At 48.1% G+C, this 24372-nt stretch overlaps 1 protein-coding gene across 5 annotated transcripts in view; it reads right to left on the reverse strand.

Moving 5' to 3' along the window:
* The window catches only part of PIGG (phosphatidylinositol glycan anchor biosynthesis class G), a 45762-nt gene extending 40772 nt beyond the window's left edge, over nucleotides 1–4990 (reverse strand). For 2 of the 5 annotated variants that reach the window (XM_045996712.1, XM_045996705.1), the window contains exons 1-2: nucleotides 4709–4986; nucleotides 3650–3855 (exon numbers count right to left, since the gene is read on the reverse strand). In XM_045996712.1, the coding sequence (XP_045852668.1) occupies nucleotides 3650–3855; nucleotides 4709–4862 (360 nt within the window). In that variant the 5' untranslated portion in view covers nucleotides 4863–4986. Of the gene's footprint in view, nucleotides 1–3649; nucleotides 3856–4708 lie in introns of those variants that run through there. The other 3 variants (XM_045996717.1, XM_045996726.1, XM_045996723.1) reach the window with 3 other exon arrangements.
* Between the last annotated feature and the right edge of the window lie 19382 nt (nucleotides 4991–24372).

Below are 24372 nucleotides of genomic sequence, written 5' to 3' on the forward strand. Positions count from 1 at the left end.
CTGTATGAAAATTCTGCCTCAGTGAAATTATTTTTTAAAAACGTGAGCCTCTCTTTCACCCCAGAATTTTACTACTTATAGGTAACCAGTTACTTTGGGTAAGTACTCTTTCATATATTTTCCTGTATGTGTACAATCACAAATATACAATGGTAATAAACTATATAAACAATTCTGCAACTTGCTTTTATTTTTCAATTAATAACATATCCCTAACTTCTCTCCCCAGAAAACACACAGCTACTTCATTTTTTTTTTTTTAAACTCAGCTACAAAGTACTCAGTATTTGACCAAGACCATTTTAATGGACATGCATTTTAAAAAGCTTGCAATGCAAGTGCCATTTGAGCTAAGACCTGAAGGCTGACATGTTGTTGTCTAGGAGAGGGGAAGGGAGGTATAGTGGGGCTTTCCAGGGGGAACACAGCAAACTGTGAAAGCCCCAAGGCTGAGAGACGGCGGCATGCTTGGGGTATGTGTGATCTATGTGGATGACTGACAGAGGAAGAGGGAAAGCAGCTCAGATGAGGATGAGGTAAATGGGGACAGGACCATGCAGACTCGAGGCCTGGGTTAGTAGGCAGACATAAACGAGTGCAGGGTTTGAAGAAGAGCACCACGACCTGCTCTGTTTGGAGGGGTTTGGGCACTAGGGGGTGCTGAGAGACTTCTACAGTCCTGGCTGGAGACCACAGCAGACTGGACCAGGGTGGCAAGAGTGCAGGGGCTGGCTCAGTGTTGACAGTACTGTCTACCTTGTTTTGTATGAAGAAGAGGTCATCATCAATCTTTACATTTTTACAGTGTGATAGACAAAAACTGGGCTTACAAATTGCTTTAGTTCACCTTGCCCTGATTACTAGTACGGAATCTTTTCACATGTTTACTTGCCATTTCAATGTCTTCCTTTGTGGATTTCTTTATATCCTTTGCCATTGGATGGTTGTCCTTGGTCAGATTCTCTTTACACATCATGGGCTTAACATCTTGTTTGTGATGTCAACTGTCAATAATTTTTCCAGTTTATCATTTGTCAGTTGACTTGGTTTTTGTGTCTTCCACCACATAAAGGTTTTTAGTTTCCATGTGGTCCAATCTGTCCATTCTTTCCCCAGGGGATTTTATAAGGTATTTGCCTCCTTCTCATACTAGGCTGTGTTCCCACTGACATTTTTGAGGAGGGCAGGGACCAATTGGTACCCTTCACCCCGGGAAGCATGCAGGCAGTTGGGAGCCCTGGGAAATCTTAAGTGAGAGCCCAAATCTGCCATCACCTTGGAGGTCATCCTGCAGTTGTTGTGACCTTGGGAACAGTGGTTTCTTCCCTTCTGAGAATGGAGAGCTCTGCAGAGACTACTGGAAGAGGATGTGGCCTGGTCACCCTATTCAGCAGTGACCAACAGAGGCTTTGGAACCAGACACACATAGGCTAGGGTTGGTTTCTGATGCCAGCTGTGTGGTTTTACCACTTCAAGCCTGTTTCCTCATCTGGAAAATGGAGAAGATGGCAGTGCCTGCCTCATGGAGCCTAGGGCATGGGGCTGTTGTGACAGCACATGATATAACATCTGTGCTTTGTGCTCACTGCAGTCAATTGGTCAGTACCTGCTCCTTATGGTGACTATAAATTCGCTGAAGAAAGGAAAAGCATTCACAAATTAGTTAACACGAGAAAGTGCTAGGAAAGTGCTATTAGTCTTGAATCGTTAAGATCAGCATTTTGTGACAACTGCATCAATACCTCAAGATTAATATGTCCCTTCCCTAACAGGAGGCAGGGTAGGGGACACACTCCTTAGCCAATACTACCCAATCCTACCAAATTCTAGAGCTGTGAACCCTAATTCTAGTATGTATCTCCTGTTCTAGCTCTCCATTGCTGGGAAATGAGAAGCAAGAACCTGCAAAGGCCTGAAAACAAATAAAATGAAGCACAAGACTGGTTCCATGAAATGACACAAACAGGCTGGAAACAGGAGGCCCCAAGAACCACAGTAGCTGACATGCAATCTGGACACAGTCTGAAGCCTGCACACCCACTTACATGCTTTCTTATACACCTACTCAGATCCTCACCAGGGGGAAGGAATGGGTTCCTTCCACACCTTCAATGGAACAGATGAAGAAATCAGTGCTCCTGATGGTGAGGAGCCTGGATGCCTTTCTTCCAACTTTACCAAGACTGGCCTCAGCAGAATGAGCATTCTTGAGAGGCCATCCCTGTGCTTCTTGACTAAAGGTGCCCCACTCTCTCCATTTCTTATCAATGTCATATTCTCCTCCCCGATTCCTTCCACAGTACTTATCACTTTCTGAAACTATTCCGATTATTTATTTATATAATTACATATCTTTTCTCCCCTCAATTAGAAATTAAGCTCCATGAGGATAGGACACTTGTTCTTCATTGAATCTCTCTTATCTAAAACTGTGTGATACACAAAAGATGTTCAGCAAATGCTGCTGAATGAAGGACACACTACATCCCAAAGTTGCAGAGAGTGGGAAACTCAAGAAAATAAGTCAAGAAAAGATGCGGTATTAACCCTTTCAATCCGAGACTGTTTCATTCATCCAGTAAACAATTACTGAATACCTACTAAATACTGAATCAAGTAGTGGCTCCTTCTCACCAAATAACAAGGTGTCACATGATCAGCCATAGATGGAAGGCTCCAACCAGAGACTATCTTACCGTACCAGCCACAGAGTCACAAACTTTTTAGCTCCTCTGTCTCTTTCTGCCTCCTCCCCTTTACTCACCCTTTCAGTTTAAACTTGTCATTTCTTCAGGCAGGCTTTTCTGACCTTCAATCTATACTGAGGCCTCCTACCCCCCCCCCCCCCCCCAGTAATGAGCATCACATCCTGCTCTTTCTCATCATCATGCATTAATCACACTTTAAACTACATATCAGTTTGCTCATTTGCTTAATAGCTATGTCTCTCACAGGTGACTAAAAGCTCCATGAAGGCAAATACTATGTTGCCCTAACTGCAAACCCTTTACAGTACTGACACATAGTAGTTGCATAATAAATAGTTCTTGAGCCAATCAATACAGCTTTACTCTTTCTTCTTTTTTTTTTTTTTTTAAACTCATAGTTCATGGGTAAAGCACTATGCACTTTAAAGCCACTCACCTCAAAGGTGAGTTATATAGTAGAAACAGTGATAACTATTGAGGCCAGATCTTGCAGGTTTGGTCATTATTTATACCACACTTGTGGACAAGCCATCTAACTTATCTGAGTTTGTTTCTGATCTATAAAGTCAAGAGACTGAACTAGATTAACCCGAAAGGCTGGAATGTAAGTGGCCCACTGATGATAAAAGAGGAGACTAGATTAGCAAGGAGGACACTATCTTCAGGATTAGGCTGACCTGATTGATTTGGCTCTAAACACTTTATGCCTTCCATGAAGTGCGAACTTGGGGCTACTTGACAATAGACACAAATCATGGGTCTCAGTTCTACCCGATCTTGTGAGGCTTCATCAGCATTTTATTGCCCCAGCAGGTGGACAGCACTCAACTAATTTCCACCAAGTTAAAATTGGGACTCTAGGTAAAAGAGTACAGAGAGCCCCTCCAAACCTCCCAAAGAGCCAAATCATGACTTACAACACATTAAGTCAAACTGTTTACCTTGATTCGAGGCATAGTAACTGTAGGCAGCTTGGCTTCAGCCACAAAACTATGAGATGCTCCTTTCTCCACAAGATAAGTTGTGTAGGGCATAAATTTCACACCCTTTGACCCAAACACAAAATCATCTCTCAAGCCATCTATCAGCATAATAACAACTTTTCTGAATAGAGGTGGTGGGAGCTTGGTCCAGTTGGAACGGTCTCCTAAAAATGTTTGAAAGGAAAAAGGAAATTAAGTTTTAAACTGTATTTAGCCCCTAAGCACCTTATAATCTGCTTCTGGCCCACTTCTCTAGCACATACGCTGTCATATCTACCTAACCCAAGCCAAAGAAAAGGACCAGTTACTGCGCAGTGCGTGGATGATGAGGAAGCTGAAGGAGCCCCAGTATTAACCATGAATTGCCCTATGCGTGGTGAGTACTGGGGAAGGGGAGTTCCTTTGTGAGATCCCTGGATATTTGACATTTAGGGAGCTTGATTCAAAACACAGTGTAGCAGGTAGGGGATGGGCAAACGTCTACAAACTGTGTCTACACGGTCAGTGGCTGGTATTGTGGGGACCTAGTCAAAAACGGGAGAGCCTTTACCTAGTGCGTACTACTGGGTAAGTGAGGGCCACTGTTAGGAAAAGGGGGATATTCACTGAAAGAATGTCACATAAGAAAACGCAGTGCTTGGGGTCAGCAGGAATCTTACATGCTGTGTCTTACTGAGCAGAAAGGGTGCCTGGGAAAGGGAGTGACACAATGGACTGTTCGGGCAAGGGGCGGGGGTGTGAAGGGACGAGCGACGTCAGGAGACGAGTTAGCGCAGGTGTGCAGAGCTTTCTCTGCGGCGACCAGGGAGGAGACTGCAGCGTGGCTGGTAGTGGTGGCTGCCACACGCTGTGGGGTAGAGAAAGGGGCTGGGGCGGTAGAGAGAGGACTCCTGGGCGTGGGGGCCCAACAAGGAGAGCACTCGGAAGTCCGAGAAGTGCGAGAGGCGATGCTCATAGGAGGCTCCTTTGGAGAAAGTGGGGCCCGGGGAGCGGAGACAGCTGGGGAGGGGTCCGTACCAGCTGAGGGTTCGGGCGCTGGGGGCTCTGCTTGGTGCTCCGTCCTGGAGGAGGAACGAACCGGAGCCGGGAAGAATCCCCGAAGGAAAAGCGCGACCCCGAGCACCTGGATCACCACGCAGCAGGCGGCAAAGGTCCCGGAGCCCAGCCGCATCGTGCCTAACCGCCGGACGCGGATCCCAGGTCCCTGACCCCAGTACGAACCTCGCCCCGACGAGCAGCTTCCGGGAGCTGCCGCTGAACAAGCGTGAACTGGCCCGCATAACTGGTGCCGGCTCAGTGTGTCATCACGTCCGCCGTCGCGCCGGAAATACGCAAAGGGAAGGCGCTTGCGGGTGCCGGCAGTTCCCACACCCCTAACCCCTTGCCAATACTTCCGGCGCGTGCACGGGCGAACTCCCTCCAGCCCGCGAGGCTCCTCCCTCGCGTTCCAGTAGGCCCAACAGGGTCTGGTTCGGGAGGTGGGAGGCTGTTTCGTGCCATACCTCCTGCCAGGAGCTCTCAGCTGTGTCCCATCGGCCTGCCGAGGAAGGTGCGGTCGCCTCCGAGCGCTCACCTGTCGTGGGCAGGTGTGTGCCGCGGACCCCTTTAAGCTGCGCCGTCGTCCCATTGCTGGGTGAACTAGAGAAGGTCAAGGCGCCGTATGCAGACCAGACTCCAGGACCTTGTTGGGACCCCGTGCGACCCCTTTCCCGGACGCCGCCTCTAACCCCCGCCTCGACGTGTGCTGGGACCAGGAATTCGCGGGAGACTGGCGCGCCGGGCTGAGCTGTGGAGGGGGCTGACTGGTTGCAATAGAGAGACCCGCGGTTTTCTGCTCGAGGGCTGGCCGGTGCTCTGTGCTCGTGGGATAGCAGTTGGGGTCACGCCCGTCTTCCACTAGCCTTCCCTCCGCACCTTGCTTGGACCCGAGCCCCGTTCCCAGGCCGAGGCGGGCTCGAAGGGGTGTCTGCAGGCCTTAAATGTGGCCCTGGAACAAGTCTGCTACCTCAGGCTGTGGCGGTTACTGGTTTCCACCACCTCCCAGTACTCACTCATCGTGAGTGTTAATAACAACCGCTGAACAACAGCTGGACTTTCTAGTTATCACCTGCCAGGCACCCCGTCAAGCCCTTGAAGTTATTTTATTTGATCACAAGAACCCTTTAAAGTAGTCATTATTCTTTATTGCAAACCCAGAAAAGAAGTAACGTGTCTAAAGTGACACAGCTAAAGAGGCACAGGACAAAGATTTAGAGCTGCAGTCTGACAGCCTGTGCTTTGAATCTCCACACTTTGTTTACTTTTAAAAGAAAAACAAAGGGCGTCTGTGTGGCTCAGTTGGTTAAGCAACTGCCTTGGCTCAGGTTATGATCCCAGAGTCCTAAGATCAAGTCCCGCATCTGGCTGCCAGCTCTGCTGGGAGTCTGCTTCTCCCTCTGACCTTCTCCTTGCTCATGCGCTCTCTCTCTCAAATAAATAAATAAAATCTTAAAAACAAAAAACAAAACAAAACCAAAGATCACATCCTCCCTTACAGGGGTCTTTGTTATGGGCTGAATTTTATCCTTCCAAAAATACATTATGTTGACATCCTAAACCTCAGTACTTCAGAATCTGATTGTATTCGAAGATACATTTTAAAGACGTAAGTCAAAATAAGGTATTAACTTTAAGAATAAAACTGCCAGTTATTTTACCAGCCAAGTAAGTTTATTCAGAAGTGCAGAGAATTGTAAAGCAAGACCAGCAAGCTACAGCAAACAAGGAAGAGGTTGTTCTATTTTTATTTAATTGATTTTATTTTATTTATTTATTTTTTAAGTAGGCTCCACCAGCATGGAGCCCAACAGGGACACAGGTGAGGTCCGTGTGCCTTCCCATCTCTGAGATGCAGGAGCCTTGAGTCCCACCAAGAGCAAAGTTGCCTTTTCAGCAAGTGGAAGAGCGTCTTGCCATCGTGGGAGGACAGAGAGCACTGGATGGCAGCCGCAGCCTCTGACCCTGGGTTAACTCCTTCCTTCTCTGGGCTTCAGATTCCACAGCCGTGCAGTCCCCCACCAGTGTTCAAAACTTGCAGCTTTTCCAGCCCAGCATTTGGTCTCATACCCAAGTCCAGCACCTCAGCTTGTCTTTGGGAACCACATCTCACCTGCTTCCCATCCAAACAGTTCCAGAGGGCAGACCCCACATTCCACCCACCTTGAAGATGGATGTATGATCCAGGTCTACCCAACCTCATGGTCTGTCTTCCAGGTGCTCTGATGGTTCAAGGATAAGGATGTGACCCAAGCCAGACCAACAACACTTAAAGTCATGACTTTTCATGGAACCCAAGAGAAAGAGAAACACTTCCCAGTAGAATCGACGGTGAGAGAATTTCAGCCTGGAGTTGCTACAGGCCCCAGATCCAGTAATAGAGACTATCTGTGAATGAGGCCACCCCAGAGCATTTGGCAGGATAGAGGGTTGGAGATGGTCCAGGTCACACTCTGACAGTGTGAGCCCCTGGGCTTGCAAAGTCCAAACACATTCCTAACTTGCATCCTGCAAGTATTAATTTTTTCCTGACCATTTAAAAATATTAATTTATTTTACTTCAGTAGGTATATTTGTTGGGTCCATGGTCAAAGGAGTGAGACTGATACAAAGCGAAGGTCAAGCAAAGCTTTATTTTTCGCCAAGCATCGAGAATCAAACTGACTGGCCAGGGCTGTTTCTTGAAAAGAGGCCACCCCTCCCAGCCTCACAGACTAACTTTTATAGAGTAAAGGTCATGTGGTTGAGCCTGGCCACACACAGGTGGCCAATTGAATTACAATTCACCTTATAGTAGCTGTTTGAACTAGCCTATCACTCTGGTCAGAATTGGCGCCCAAAAGGCGTCCAAAAGGTGCCCAAAAGGCAGGGCCCACATTCTTGGGTGGTTAGGGAGGTGCTTTCCTGATTGGATGTCTCCGCCTGGCTTGGCTCATCCTTGTATTCTGGGCTCTGTTACCTCCCCCTGACCTGACACGTCCTGGTATATGGGCTCTGTTATCAGGGGCTGGTCAGTCATATTTTACTGGTTTCCCAGACTTGTTTCTAAGTAAGTTCTTCTGGGGGTGGGGGGCAGGGTCAATCTAAGTTTACCGTATAAACAACAAAATGGCTTGCTCTAGCTAAGTAGGCCCTTACAATGTCCTATTCTCTTCAAGCCAAAAAGTCTCAGCTGACTTATCAGAATCAACAATCCCTGAGACTCCCTGTGCATGGTGTCCTCACTGGTCAGGGCATGGCTAAGGAGAGGAAGACTGAGTGGGTCAGGTCTCAGAGAGATCCAGAACAGCTCTGTCCCTGTTCCTTCTCTGTCCTGGGAGAGGAGAACCCTTGAACAGTGAGTGGAGAACCAGCAGGAGGAAGTGGTCCATGGATGACTAATTGGTCTGCTTGTTTTTTCCATATTTCCATATTTTCCAATATTTCCATATTGATTAACAAAATCATCCATTTCCTCTAGGTTTCCTGTTTGGTACAATAAGTTTCTTCTATTTGACATTTTATTTCTTTCTAGTCTACAGAACTGTCACAACTCATGAACAAATATTGATGTGCTATTTTTAATTAAAGTCTAAATTTTATTCAGGTTCCTTCTGTTTCACCTTCTCCTGTTCCAGTGTCCCTTTTCCTGCTCATGCCTCTCTAGGCTTTAATTGGCTGTAACAGTTTTTCAGACTTGCTTTGTTTCAATGATCTTGGTGTGTTGAGGAGGACTGGTCAGGCATTTTGTAGAAAGTCTTGTATTGGGATTTATTTGTTTTTCTCATGATTACATTGGGGTTATGGATTTTGAGGAACCAGATCAGAGAGGTAAAGTGCTCTGTCATCACTTTATAATAAGGGAATCCCTGTCACTGTCCGTGTTAATGTTGGTCACCTGGCTGAAGCAGTGATGGTCAGGGTTCCCCACCATGAAGTTACTCTTTTCCATGAGCATACAGAGTGTCGTCATAAGTAGGAAAACACTGCACTGAGCCCAAACTTTAGGAGAGGGGAGTTAGCTCCATTTCCTTAATGGATGGCTGAGTGTCTACATCTACTATTTGGAATTCTTATAGGAGAGGTCTATTCAATTCCATTTGTAAAAAACAACAACTATGTAATCTGTTGATAGAAATGCAACTGAATAATTTAAATGATTCCAATGGCTTCACTGAACAGTTCATTAATTGGGCAGTATCCCATTTAGCAAATGGAAAGGAGCTCATTTTAGCTGCAGGGAAGGGAAGGTATTTAATGGCAGAGAGGGGATTGAAAAAAAAGAAATTACTAGAAAAGGATACAGTCTATTTCAGGCAATGTCTCCTTCCAGAGGGGAACAGAAGGGGCCATTCAGTTCATTTTTCAGCCTGACTGGTTAAAGTTTACATAGAGGTGAGAGTGTGTGAAACTGCAGTTAGGTCAGGTAATAAGTCTTGCTTTGCTGGCTTGTGTCTCTTGACACAAGTGACTCCATTTTGGGCCTGTGGTTTCTTTTTAAAAAGTCATTTATTCTGGTGCACCTATGTGGTTCAGTTAAGTAGCTGCCTTCAGCTCAGGTCATGATCTCCTGGTCCTGGGGTCAAGCTCCATGTTGGAGCTGGGAGCGGAGCAGGGAGCCTACTTCTCCCTCTCTCTCTGCCTCTCCCTTCTGCTCATGCACTTTGTCTCAAATAAATAAATGAAATCTTTAAAGAATCATTTATTTTTACCAGTGTGGACACCAGGGTAGGCTATGTTCCAGCACTACAGTGTTTGGTCGCTGTCTCATTCCTGCTTTGGTGATTGGGAGCGCTTTCCATTGGCTCCTGTTTTCCGTTGACATCATTCCATCTCTGTGGCTCTTTCTCTGGGACTTCTTCACTTTCTGATACTTCCCAATTATCCTGGCTCCTATACTTCCTGTCTCAGTTCTAGTGTCAGCAATTTCTTCAAGGAGCCCTGGTTAGTAGAGGATGGTATAAAAGTCTTAGACATGGGAGCTAAATGTGCTCAGCGGACAATGCAAGGCAATATATGCATGTATTCCCACCTACGCTGACACACCTAATTATAAAGATTTCTATGTGCAACTGTCTGTGTCCCTATCAAGCTAAAGATGAGTTTACACTGATGTCTCCAACCTGGTCCATCACCATGAGGAGATTGTGATCTTCTCTCTTTGCTGATCTGTAACTTCCTACTCTAACAGGGACAAACCTGGCTCTCCCCACCTGCCATTGATTTAATTCATTGCTCCATTCCAGATTCCAGATGTGATGTCTTCAGAACTGATAGCTACCACTCCTCAGGGAAGGAAATTTATCAAATAGAGCCCACTATGTACGTACAGTACATTTTTCTTTACTCTAAAGATTCCACTCATTTCCAAAGTTACTTAGGTCAGCACTTTTTGTTATGCAATTACAGTGAGGGTCTTTCCCCCCCATGTTTCTAATACAGTTAGATTATGTGACACGTTCTGTATTCCATTGAAGGGGAGGAAGAATTTTTCCTTGGTCCAAGGTTTTAACCTTGGGGCTAAGAATGAAATAGACACGAGACAGATTAATAGGAGGGAAAAAACCAAAGTGTAATGATGTGTGCCTAGAGACCCAATAATGAAACCGAGGTCTAAAGAAATGACCCAGGAAGCCAGGTTCATATTTTTTGGACAAAGAGAAAATAAAACTGTGATGAAATCACAGGACAAAGAAAACTTAACCTTGGGAGCTTCAATCACTGGGGAATTCTAAACAGAATTTGGGCTGGGGTAGTAAATTAGTGAAAAGTAACAAGGGTTGTTTATACAGCCTTATGGACTCCAGATCTCCCATCTCTGATGACGTTGAAATCTCTTTACCTTCTGGTACAAGGACATCTTCACATGGGAGATAGATTTCCTGCCACAAGGGGGGCAGAGGAGGGTCTAGGTGTCCTCATTGCATAGTCTGTCTCTTAAGTAACTTTTATTAAAATAATCTATATGTCAAAGTTGCAGATTTGGGGCAGCCTGCCCTTGGCCCCACATCTCAAGTAACTTAATTTCAGTAGATTGTGATTTACTCCTTGGGATATAAAAGTGTTTGTGTTTTTTAAAGATTTTATTTTTAAGTCATCACCACACCCAACATGGGCCTTGCATTCACAACTCCAAGATCAAGAGTTGCATGCTCCACCAACAGCCAGCCAGGTGCCCCAAAGTGTTTGGGTCTTGACAAATGCATAGGGGCAGGTACAAATCATTAAAATATCATGGAATTCACCCCCTGATCCTTTTATCATCTCCAATTTTGCCTTTTCTGGAATCTCCTAAAAATGGGGTCACTCAGTGTGTAGCCTTTTCAGACTGGATTCTTTCACTTAGAAAAATACATGTAAAGTTCTTCCATGTCCTTGTATGGGGTGATGGTTCAATTCTTTTTATTGTTGGGTAGATTAACAGGAGAAAAACAAGTCAAAGTTTAATATGCATACGTCCGGTATTCATGAGCGATACCCAGGAAAATGGAATAACTCTGTGAGGTGGCCCAGCCCTCAGCCTAATGCTATCTTCAACTAAAGACCAAAATTTTTTTGGGTGGTGGGAAGTCCAGTTAAGGGATGTTATCAGTGAGCCCTGTAAATGAGGGAATGGTTGTTACACAGACTTAAGTCTGTGCCTTCTCTTTTGGTAAGAGTTCCTTGAGTTTTAATCATTATGTTCCTGATACAGAGGTAGACAGGCTTACAAAGGGAGCGTTCCTTTATGAGTGTACATTTCACTCACCAAATGGCAACTTTTACCCAGTTTTCAAAGATTCTCTCGTGTCTGCTGTTTCTTAAAATTAATCAGCCCATATGACCCTTGTGCTAAAGAGTCATATTTTGGGTGGCATATTCTGCTTCCTTCCCATGGATGCACTCAGTTTGCTTTTGGATTCATTCATGGAAGGACATCCTGGTTTCTTTAAGTTTGTAACCATTATGAATAGAGCTACTGTGCATAACTGCATGTGAATTTTTGTTTGGAAATGGTTTTTAAAAGCAGTTTTCTAAATACTAGAAGTGTAATTGTTGGATCTTAACATGAAACTTATTTAGGTTTGGAAAAAATAGCTTGTCTTCTGAAAGGACAGTTGCTGCCATTCTTCACCTTCTAGCAATTAATATTCTTGTTTTCGGAGCTTATAATTTGTACCTATTTGTACCTATTGCTATTTGTACTTTCCTAATAATGAAGTAGAGCTTATTTTTGTGTGCTTATTTTGTATTTGTATGTCTTCTTTGTCGAAGCATTTTCAGATCCTTACTCGATATTGATTAAGACATTTGTTTCCTTATTGTTGAGTTCTGATAGTTTTTTGTGCATTTTGAATACAAATATTTTGCCAAATATGTGTTTTGCAAACATTTCCTCCCAATTTTGGGCTTTTTAGTTTCCTGAGCAAGGTCTTTCACAGAGCAGAAGTTTTAATTTTAGGAAGTTCATGTTATCAATTTTTTTCTTTTGTGGATTGGCTTTTGGTGTTGTGGGCTAAAACTCACCACCGAACTCAAGGTCATGTGGATATTCTTTTATGTTTTCTTTTTGATATGTAAACCTTTTGATAGGTTTACATTTTAAAGTTATCTACAATTTTGAATCAATATTGGTGTAAGTTGTAAAGCTTGTGTCTGCATTTCACTTAATTCCGTATGATTTCTAATTAATTGTTTCTATTTCTGGAGAAGTCAGGGGGCAATTAGACTTCCTTTCATTTTGAATTTCCAAAATATAATGGATTCAGCTGGACCCCGGAAGGAACAGGTGCCTCCCCTGAACTGAGTGCACCGCATGCTGCGCCGCTCCCACCGCCCGCAGGGGGGCGCCCGACTCCCGCTCGCTACCTTTGCCCGGCACGCACGCTCAGGCCGCTTTCTCTGGCGCGCTAACAGGTGTTCCAAGGCTTCAGCACCATCTGCGAGAAAGCCCAGGCTTCTGGAGGACGCAGAGCCTCCTCCACAGTCAGGAGTCGAGCCTCCTCAGGACCCACTGTGGAGACTTTGGGAGGACGTGGGGCCGCGTCCACACCGACAGGACCCACAATGGAGGGTGTGGGTCTGTCTGCATCCGCATCGATCGGAACCTGGCCTCCTCAGGACCCACTGTGGGGACTTTCGGAGGATGTAGGGTTGAGTCCATGCTGACCGGAGTCTGGCCACCTCAGGACCCACTGTGGAGACTTCGGGAGGATGCGGGGCCGCCTCCACGCTGACAGGAGCCCAGCCTCCTCAGCATCCGCTGTAGGGAACGTGGGGCCGCATCCACACTGACAGGACCTACTGTGGAGGACGTGGGGCCGCGTCCACACTGACAGAAGTCCAGCCTCCTCAGGACCCATTGTGGGGGCTTCCAGAGAATGTAGGGTTGAGTGCATGCTGACAGGAGCCCGGCCTCCTCAGGCCTGGTAGCAGGAGAGGGTGAGTAGAAGCTGTTGGAGCGGGGACTGCTGAGGGGGTGCATGCTCGCAGGGTCCCACGGAAGAAGGTTGTGTTCTGTAGACGGTGGGGCTTCCGTGGCTTTGTGTGTGGTGCGGTGGCCTCATGCGGGGCTGTGAGCAGGGCTGTGGGGATCCCCTGTGGTCTTTCCCTTGTCCACACCCGCTGCAGGGCTGATCTGGAATCTGGGAGCAGGGGAGCAACAGCGTGGACTCCGCTGGTGGCTGTGGAGAGAGTAGATGTTTTCCCGGCACCTGTTCTTCCCTGAGCCCAGAGTGTCTCCCGGTCTCCGTTCGTCTCCCTCCGTGTCTGTTATCAGTGTCGCACGACTGTTGGAGGACAGGCCTGTACCCTGCTCAGTAGGTCATGGACAAGGTTGGGGGAAGCTGGGAGGGCTGCATGGAAGGCAAGTCCATGGAGGAAGGCAGGGGCTAGGGTGCCGGAGGGTTCTCACCGGGGGAGCTGCAGGGTTGGTGATTTCATGTAGGAGATGAACCCCCAGCTTCCCCTGAGGGGCTTAGAGCAGGTGAGTCTCTAATGTGGGTCTGTCATGGCCCTGAGCGACAGGCACCCCCTTCCCAGCTCCCTCTGGCACTCCAGTCTGCTTTACTGCGGCCTCCCATCCTGCCTCCTCACCGTTCTAACCAGGTTATGGCGGGCACCGTGGGAAACTGGGATTCCAAATCCCACTGCTTCTGCTGCACCAGAGACACTGCCCACTTCAATCCTCCCACAAGCCTTCTGCTGATGTGTGGCCTCCTGCAGGGGTGAGTGGCCCGTCCACGTGGGTATCCTGGATCTGGGGGGGCTTGGCCTCCATCCCAGAGTCTGACGTCGTCTCTGCTTCTGTGACATGATGCCCACGTGAATGTTTGGAAGAGTCGTTGCCTCTGCAGTGATTTCACATCTGCAGTAACTTGTCACAGCCACACAAATACACTTTAGCTCCATACGCAGACCCCGTTTGCCACTTCACATGGACTGCTTCGGTGCATTTTACCCCAAACAGGGATGCTCTCCTGAAGAACTGCCACGTAACCCCAAGTGAGGAAATCATGATGGTTCCCACATTTTAACCCAGACCACAGGCCCACTTCAGCTGTCACCACCTGCCACACTCTCTGAGACGTCTTCTCCATTCTGATCCAGTTTTCTTTTTCTGGAACTTCTCCTGAGACGTTCCCTTCTCTGTGCAACTCTGATGGATTTAAGGAGCACATGGCTCCAATCTGAATGGTATTTTCTTTTCTTTTTTTTTTTTTTTAAAGCTAAAAGCATTTTTTTTTCACTTTTTAAAAATTTCTTTTCAGCGTAACAGTATTCATTGTTTTTGCACCACACCCAGTGCTCCATGCAGTACGTGCCCTCCCTATGACCCATCACCTGGTTCCCCAACCTCCCACCCCCCACCCCTTCAAAACCCTCAGGTTGTTTTTCAGAGTCCATAGTCTCTCATGGTTCATCTCCCCTTCCACTTTCCCTCAACTCCCTTCTCCTCTCTATCTCCCCATGTCCTCCATGTCCCCATGTCCCCATGTCCTCCACAAATAAGTGAAACCATATGATACTTGACTCTCTCTGCTTGACTTATTTCACTCAGCATAATCTCTTCCAGTCCCGTCCATGTTGCTACAAAAGTTGGGTATTCATCCTTTCTGATGGAGGTATAATACTCCATCGTGTATATGGACCACATCTTCCTTATCCTCTGAATGGTATTTTCTATATGGCTTATGTCACTTGCACTGTTTTCAGTGTCCATCCATGTTGTGAAATGCATCAGTCCTTCATTTTTTCACTAATATGTTTATGGTTAAACATAATAACATTGACCACTTCAAACATTTCAGGTACAGTTCTCTGGCCTTAGCTGAGTTCCCATGGTTGTACATCATTCTCCAGACCTTTTTCATTCTCCCTGAGGGAGACTGTTTGCATGAAACACCAACTCCCTATTCCCCTTCCCCTCAGCCCCTACAGCCACATCCAACTTTGTGTCTCCAGACACCTCATCCAAGTGGAATCATACAGTATCTGTCCTTCTGCAAAAACCAGCATCCTGTCCTTGTTCCTGATTTCAGAGTAGAGCTGTCAATCTTCAGACCTGAGCATGGTATTTCCTATATATTTCTTGAAAAAAAATATTACCCCTTATTCCTGCTTTCATGAGTGTTTATATCAGCAACAGTTGTTGGATTTTGGTTTGAACATTTTCTGCATCTATTGATATGAACACATGTTTTTACTTGAAAACTTACTGTGGTGGATAACATTGTTTGGTATCACTCTATTGAACAATGTTTGAGATGTTTGTGAAGACACACTTGCTTATGGGGCACAATATATTTATATTTATGGTGCACAAAAGAGCTCTTGGTTTTGACTTTTCCTGAGGAGGCTTCTTACATCTATTTTAAGAAAGGTAAAGGAATGTATTTTGCTATGATTTCAATGGGGTTGGATTAGTGATTTGGATGAGGGTTAGGGGTTAGGGTTAGGATTAGGTTCTCCCTGTCCTCTTTTGCACGGAGCCCGTTCTCCTCCAGTAACAGGAGTGATCTTTTTGGAACATATCCTTTGGGCCTTTCTGTGGTCTGTTCCCCTCCTGTCCATCCTCTCCAGCCTTACCTCTCCTTCTGTGCCTAGCCCTCTGTGGGGTGTGGTTGTCTTACCTATGCCTCAGGCTCAATGCCAAGTCTTTCTATTTGCTGTGCCTTCTGCCTATGATCACTCTTCTCTCCCACTGCTTCATGTCTGGCTTGTTTCCCCATTTTCTGGGCCTCAATTTGCTGCTAATGACCTGACCCATGCCATCTGGGTGTATACGTGTGCCTGTCCCTTAAATGTAGTGCCTGTCTTCCCTTTGTGAGTAATTTACTAACCTGCCAGTGATGGGGCAGGCATAGAGAAGTAGCCTTAGTGTCTGCACAAAAAATCAGTTTCAGAGGGGCTCACCACACTTGTCTAATGATGGGGGAGCTGCTTTCCCCATGTTGGGAAGTGGGTAGTCACCGCAAAAGGACACCAGCCATGTGAGGTGGTTGGACGAGACTTGGATGAGGTAGATGACTTGTTACGCAGATGTAGGCCTGAAGTTCTGTGACCACATGGGTGTGGAGATCCTGTCCCCCCTCTTTGGCACCCTGTACCCCAGTTTCTACCTGGTGGCCTGCAAGGACTTCAGCTAAAAGTGCCAGCCACAGTCCTAGATCCACATCCCCAGGGACCAGGGCAACATTTACTACTTGGGAACCTTTTTTGGGGTATCAGTGATGAAGGTTCACTGACTGACCTTGGCCTGTCACCATGCAATGGGGGTCAACCTGGCCAATGGGATGGAGGCCATGTGGCATGATGAGAGCCACTTAAACAGGTACCTGCTGTACCACAAGCTCACCAAGATGCTATCCCTGGAGCACCCATGGGACCTGCAGCTGCTGGGATGTCCCCAGAAGATCTGTGGGACCTGCGGCTGATGGGCTGTCCCTGGAGGACCAGTGGGACCCACAGCTGTTGGGTTGTCCCTGGAGGACCTGTGGGACCCGCGGCTGCTGGGTTGTCCCCAGAGGACCTGTGGGACTTGTGGTGGCTGGGCTGTCCCTGGAGGACCTGTGGGACCCATGACTGCTGGGCTACCCAACCACCACCCCACGCCAGCCATGAAGAAACTGAGTCTGTGGCTGTGTCTAAGAATCACCAGGACATCCAGAATGCATGAGGGGCTGCCCCCATCTCCATTAGGGGGTGCTGCCAGTGGAGCCATCAGAGCAGGTTCCTTCTTCTGTCCCTTTGAGGGAGGCTATGGAGCCCAGCACTGCCCACATGGGCATGTCCAGAGTCCCTAGCTACACCCGCACACAGGAGGCCTGCCTGGGGACACAAGGTCCTCTCTGTGGTCACTACATTTTGATAACTTCTGGGTCATTTGCAGCTGTGAATGGGTCCAGTTTTATGTCAGGTGTTTTTCTGTGTCAATGTGGTGCAACCATCTTTAAAAAGAACAATCGAGGGAAAAGGTTTTCTCCCTGGTTCTAAATAGACACAGGTTGGTGGGGCTGCGAGCAGCCCTGCAGGAACCATGGAGCCAGAACTGGGCCTGGCCAGGTCTTCCCTCCCAGTCCCATGGGGCTTCAGGGCCACGGGTGTGTCGAGCCACCTGTCAGACGTCCAGTCCACTGACCACCAGAGGCCTTGGCTGTGGTCACTAGCTTGGCCTCCAAGAGCATGGAGCCCTCTGGGTTATGTATGGTTCCTGCCTTGGTTTTAAATGGCTATTTTTGTGCTGGTGTTTGTGAAATGTGGGCACCGGCTCCATCTGGGTGTGTGCCTTATTGGGATTCCTCAGTGCCCATTGGTGTGTTTGCACTTGTGCCCTCATCTGCTTGCACTGTGTCTTAGCAAGCATTCGCTGAGTGCCTACTGTGAACTCAGTCACCAACAAGGGGCAGAGTGTGAGAGTGAGAACCAAGATACAAGATTCCTGCTCCAGGGCCCTCCTGGGACTCATGATGACTCCGTCCTCTTGACTCACTTCTTTCCTACTGTGTTGTAATAGACATACAAGTGATACTGTTAAGCATATTTCAAGGTACAATTCATGGCAATAAGTAAATTCACTGTTCTACACCTGCCACCTCCATCCATCGCCACAACTTTGTCATCATCTCAAACTGAACCTCTACACATGAGACCCTAACCCCCCATCCTCCCTCCCCAGACCCAGCACTCAGCAACTCCTTCGATAGCTATGAATCAGAGTGTTCTCTGTCCCTCACAGGTTGGGTGCTCCAGTATCAGTCCTTTAAGGACTGGCTTATTTCGTGTAGTGCAATGGGCTCAAAGTCTGGCTCCATGAACCTGGACTTGACCCACTATTCCCCCAAAGGAGTGGCTCAGTGCTATCCTGTCTAAGGCAAGCCTCCTCGGTCCCCTCTGCCCTCTTCATCTTCCTCCTCAGCCTGAAGATGATCCCAAACAATCTTCCACTTTGAAGACCTTACAGTCTGGATGCCAAGACCATACCCTGTGGGTCTCAGGCCTCACCTACCCCATCTGTCCACGTCAGGTGCCTGCACCCCCCACCAGCTGGCCACTTGTTCCTCCCACATGTGTCCCCATTTCAGGAGAGGAATTAACTCCAAGTCCAGGCCCTTGGAATCCTCTGTGACTTCTTGCTTACCACCAAATCTCCCAGTAGTGAGGTGGCTATTGCAGGCATTCAATGACCAAAACATTTAAAGGCATATGTGAGTCTCTGTTCCTTAGGGCAATGGATAATAGTTGGTGTAAATAGATACCAAGCAGAATCACTGGAAGAAAGTCCAAGTGATGAGGAGCTTTATGGAAGAAGGGTCTGGAAGCTCCCATCTATTCCTAAGCCCCTGGGACACTAGATGTATGAGCTGAGTGCCTGCTCAGCGCAGACTTGAGAAGGCCCTAGGCTCTCCTCTCTGGTGATCATTAGACTCAGCAAGTAGGAAGTGAAGGCCAAGGCAGAGTCCTAAAAGGCCTGGCTGGTGCTGAAGGTGTATCCCGACACCCACACACCCAGAGCCCTTCTCCCCAACTGTGAAGACTGGAAGTTTTGTTTTGTTTTTTCCCAGAGGGAGAGCAGCTTCAGATGTTTAAGGAAATCTCACCCAATCAACAGTTGACCACTACATTCACAGAACAGACACTTCTGTGGCTGCATATGACAAGGAATACAGATTTGACAAAATCAGTTCAGAAAAGTCACTAAGTCAACAGCAGAACTGCAGTGAGAGGAGCAGCAGCGGTGAACTCTGGGGAGGGGCAGAACTGGTATTTGACTTTCTACATTGCACTATTCGCAGTGTCCCAGATCCAGAGGCAGAGAGATTGGCAGTGGTAATACAGGAAAGGAATCTATTTCACTGCAGCCCACACTGGAAGGCAGAGGAGTGGCCTGATCTACAGGTGCTGAAAACACTCCTGGGCTTTTATATAAGGAATATTTAGAACAAAGGCCTATGGGTATGTGCAGGGGGCAGTAAAGTTCCAGTCGATCATTGTCTTGGGGCCAATCATTCAGGATCTTTCTGGCATCAGGCAGTGATTATTGCTTGGGGGGTTGTTTCAGTGCCCACCCGCTTTTTCACTTGAGTTAACAGATGAGCCCAAAGGAAGGACGTCATCAGTTAGGAAGTACAAACAGAAGATCAGAGTGGAGGTGGGTAAAGGCCTCTTTCACTCCAAAAGTGGGGGAGCTCTGAGCTTCTGCTACACACGTTGCCCTGCTCATCACTTCCAGCTGCCTGGTCCTGAGTTCTGTCCTTTTAATGAACTGGTGATGTAGTAAGTAACATGTTTCTCTGAGTTCCATGAGCCACTCGAGCAGATATTTTTGAACCTAAGGAGGAGGTTGTGCGACCTCCAATCTGTAGCCATAGCTCAGAAACATGGGTGACCTCTCTGCCCAGCCACTGGCTGACCACTAAGTAAATAGCACAGGGATTCAGAGGTCACACATAGCAAAGAACACAGACTTGACAAATTTAGTTCAGGAAAGTCACTAAGCCAACAGTAACGACTACAGTGAGCAGCAATAATGAAGCCTGGTATGGGGAAGTTTTGATATGCAGGATTCTTCATTATAATATTCATCATCACACCCTGGACTTGTCACTGGGGCCAAGTCCCCTGGCTGGTGGTCAGGTAGCTCCTATGTGTTCCACCTGCCTCTCCCTGGCTCTCCCAGCCATGCACAGCCCTGTGGTGCTTTCCAGAAGAGGTCGGTTTTAACCAGGACCAGGAAGATGGAAAGGGTTTTCCTGATTCCCCCTGCCCCCTGCCCCTCTGCAGCGCTGCAAGAGAGGAAAGTTTTCTTCAGTTCCTCTTAACCACCCCTGGCTGGGTCTGGAAATTGACAGATGAACAGGAGAAAAGCAGGCAAAGTGTATTGATTTCTTTTTTTGGTGGGAGCCTCACAAGAACATGGAGACCAGCAGAGGCAATGGGAGCAGACAGCTCTTCTCCCTTTAGACAAAGAAGCAATAAATGTGTGAAGAATTGACAGACATGGATTTGGACTAGGGTTGGTAAATGGTAAAGAAGTAACTAGGAAGATAAGGGTTAGTTTAACCAGGTGTGTTTGTATAGCCTTTGTGCCCTAAATTCCTTGACTCTGGTGATAAGCTTGTCCTCCCTGTGGTCTGGGGAGAGAAAGTGCCACATGGCAGTATGCTGACCTGCTTCAGGGAAGAAGGCCTGATGGCTGGGGATCAGAGGGAACATCTGGCTTCTGCTCTATGCAAAATTATTTCAGTTTCTATATTTAATTTGCCAAGATGCCATATTTTGGGTAGTGTGTCCTGCCCCTCACTGGCCTGATGCTGTACTCTGTCTCCTCCTAGTATCTGGGACATTGAATGCGCTGCTGTGGAGACCTCCCATCCCTGGGGCAGCTCCTTGTCCAGGGAGGTGCCTGCCTCAAGGAGAGGGTTGTCTATGACTTCCCACATGGGTGCCCCATTGCTAAGGGTGACCGCCCCTCCTCAGGGAGATTGGGTGGGAGAATGCAGATCTTACTTTGAGAAACTGACTTCGTTTCCTGCAAATGTCTACCTGGTAGTGGGATCATACAGGAGATCTATCTTTAGTATTTTAGGGAAGCTCCATACTTTTCCCAGCATGGCTGTGCCAACTGAAGTCAATTCTGGATGGTTTTTACCTATAAACCAAGCTTTTTCGAGAACCTCTCCGGTAGAGAACACGAGGAGAACATTTTCAAGACCTTGCAAAGTATACTAACCATGGAAACAAACTGGTAACTTAGAAAATATTGAAATGAAGAACTGGTTCTCCTTCTTCCATTTCTGGCTAGTACGTTGGTCTGTGGCCTAATCCCACCTCAGGCAGCTGGAAGGTTGACCTCCGGGTCAGCTGCCATTGAGATGGCTACTGTTTCCAGAAATTCTTCGGGGTGTGGCCGGTTTCCCCACCTTTGCACAGACCAAGTTGGCGACCTCTGACAGTGGAGTCATGGGTCCTCCAGGCATGGTCCTCCCCCATCCCCCATAAGAGCCAACACACTGAGGGTTTAGGAGGACGGGAACTCCCCCTAGGCAAACCACCTGAGAGGCCCACAGTCCCTACCTGACCTTCAGATGCTCCTCTGTTACTCCTGAGCCTCTGGTGTCTTCCTGGAACCCTGACCTGGCTGTTTTCAGACAACTCGCCCAGTGGTACCCTCACTTTCTGGGAGGGAGATTTGCTGAAATCTGTAGCATGTCCTGCTGCTTCACCTGGATCACTTTTTGATGGCACATCATCTGGGCTGTCTGAGGACTTAAGACTGTGGGTCTGTGGCCTGGAGTGATTCTGAGCAGAGCTGGTGGGTTGGGAGAGCTGCAAGGCACAGAGACAGGTTTCCAGAAAACTGTCTGGGGTTCCCAGCATCTTACCGTTTTTGAATCAAAGCCCTGAGATCCTTAAAATGCCAGCAGTGTTAGAACATGGGCCAGAAAAACACATGTCTTTGTGCGCCCAACACCACCTAATCTATTGGCCCTTTTTTGTCACTTGAGCTGAGTACAAAGGATTGGGAGTGGGAGCTTGTGGGGGGTGGTCCTGGGCCAGACTTCATGTTTGGGGGACAAAGGCCTTCCATATAAGCTTGTGCTGAGCCTGAGGAGGGGGCCTGTGTGGAGAACCCCTCTGCAGGCACTGCTGTCCCTTTATGTCCCCTCAGCCTGTCCCAGTGCACCTGTTGCTGGGGGAGCACCTGCCCCCTCCTTTCTGCCCGGGGGCTCTCTCCAGCACCAGTAGTGCCTCTTCCTCTGCAAGTCACTGCCAGCCTGCAACGTGGGAAAGTGGAACTCGATGACATCCAGCCCTGGGGACAGAGCCAGTGCGGGTGGGACATGGTCTCCTAGCAGGACTGAGCGCTAGGCCCACACTGTGCTCCCTCTCCTCCTGGGGACTCATGGTGCCACATCCTCCCTCAGTCTCCCTGGACCCAAGTCCTCCTCTGCTCGGGGACCATCTTTGTCCCAGGCTTCACATGCTGGGACTGGGAGCAGGTCATCTGGACCTTCTGGACTTGTGCTTCCATGCCCATGACGTGGGCACAGGCTGGTCTCATAGACTTGTCAGAGGAGACCCAGTGCAGGAAGATGCAGGGCACTGCAAGGGAGATGCCAAGTGACCCCAGAGGGAGCACACAGGCCTTGCACAAAGCACCAGGCTCACAGGACCCAGCACAGGATGCAGGCATCAGGCCACAGGGCATGGGGAGTCCTGTCAGAGGAGGCTCTGGCGGGGGCAATCCCTGAGGAGGGTCCACGGAAGGGTCCCTGAGAAGGCAGGAGACAAGGAAGACGGGAGACAAGGGAGATGCCAAGACAGAGCTTTCCAAGGATGTCGATGGAAGAATCAGAGGATTGCAGAGATCCTTGGGAAAACTCAGAGGTTCTGGAGATGTTGGATGAAACACTGTCATTTGGTCAGAAAAGTTGTGTCACAAACCCCCAGTCGACACTGGATGATTTACTCTTTGTTGGTTCTAAGAATCAGTGCATATGGGCCATTAGAACTGACAGTGCACGAAGCCTAGGATATACTTACTTTTCATCACTTTTCTGGACTAGATTATTCTTGAGGAAGTGCTAAGCATGGGTCTCCATTCTTTTCTTTGTGCAACTGGCCTGTGTTTTCAGAAGCAGATTCCTGGTGCTCATCACCACTGCTAGCCTTGAGGACTAACCCCTGTCACCTCCCATAGTGGACATGACAACGTGGGTTGGGGGATGCTCACTGATGAAGCCCCAGTGCTCAGTATAGAGCAGAGACCCCAGATCCTCTGCTGAATGAGGGAGGAGGGAAGGGAGGATAGAAGGGACAGAGGGTGAAAGGGGTAGAGGGGAGGGAGAGAGGATGAAAGTGAGGGAGGAAGATGGGAGGGAAGGTAGGAGGATGGGAGGGAGGATGAGAGGGGAGGGAGGGAGGATAGGAGGGAGGTAAGCAGGGGAAGGAGGGAGAGGGGATTGAGGGAGGCAGAGAGGGAGGCAGGGAAGAAAGATTAGGAGGATGGGAGGGAGGTTGGGATTAGGATGGAGTTGGGGGAGGGAAGGGAGGGGTGGAGGGGAAGGAGAGAGGGGAGAATGAATGATGGAGTGAATAAATGAGGAGGGATGGAGGGAAACCACAGAAGCTGGTCCATACCTCAGGAGCCATTATTTGGGGTGAGGTCAGAGGGTGTCACAGCCTGCCCTCTGCATGGTGGCTCAGGGCATGTCTCACTGTCCTTCCAGTGCTGACCTTCCTTCTCCTTGGCCCTCTGTCATCCTGGATCCTTTCCATCTCCTCCTCAAACAATTCTGAATGTTCCCAGGAGTAGAGTGGCAGGAGGGGGTCTCAGGAGAGGCTTCCAAGATCCTGTACCCTGGACAACACTGGGACAGTAGCTATAGGGCATTCTATTATGAGGACTGGGACCATGGATCCCTCCAACTCCTTGGCCATTAGTGTTGTTGCATTCCTGTTCTCTCCACCACCACTGCGCTGAGTACTGAAAATATATCTGTGAAAAACTGTTTCTGGGGCTGAGTCCAAGGACAAGAACTACCAAGTGATGGGTGGGATAGGTACTGCTCACTGTTCTCCCAGATAGGGGTGCAAATCACCCTTCTCTCCAGGAGATCTGCAGAGGCCTCTGCCTCCTCACATTCTCCCTAGGGCTGCTGGTCCCCAGACCAGACACCTGCTGGTCTGAGGGTGACCAGCGCTGCCTTCTTAGAGTTTCCTTTGCCAGAGTCCTTCCCCAGGAGCTCCTGCATCTCTGACACATACTCCCCACATGCCTACCCTCCCCCTTGGACTTGCATGTGTTTGGTCTCTGTCCCTGTTGACCCCAGTGACATAGAGCATAGTTTGGACCAGAGGTATGGGAAATCTTTCTCTGGCCTTGGGTTATGAGCAATGTTTTGCCCTTTTGTGATGTGTCTTTCAGCTTTTTGCATTTCTCTGTTTTCTGTGCAGGCCACAGGAGGAACCAGCTGTGTCCTGTCTGAAGTCAGGCTGTGGTGTCCCAGCAGGAACAGGGGTCTTGGCCCCTAGTTTGTGCCCATAATTCCTAAAGGGGCCTCTATGATTACATCTCATCTGTAATCCTACAGGGATTTCAATATTGAATAAGGAAAATTCTATGTCAAGTAAACACAGAAAAAAATGAGTGCCCCTTGAAAATAGGTAGGCAGACACAAAGGCAC

This window comes from Meles meles, chromosome 2 (genome assembly GCF_922984935.1).
Source record: "Meles meles chromosome 2, mMelMel3.1 paternal haplotype, whole genome shotgun sequence".
Taxonomy (NCBI): Eukaryota; Metazoa; Chordata; class Mammalia; order Carnivora; family Mustelidae; genus Meles; species Meles meles.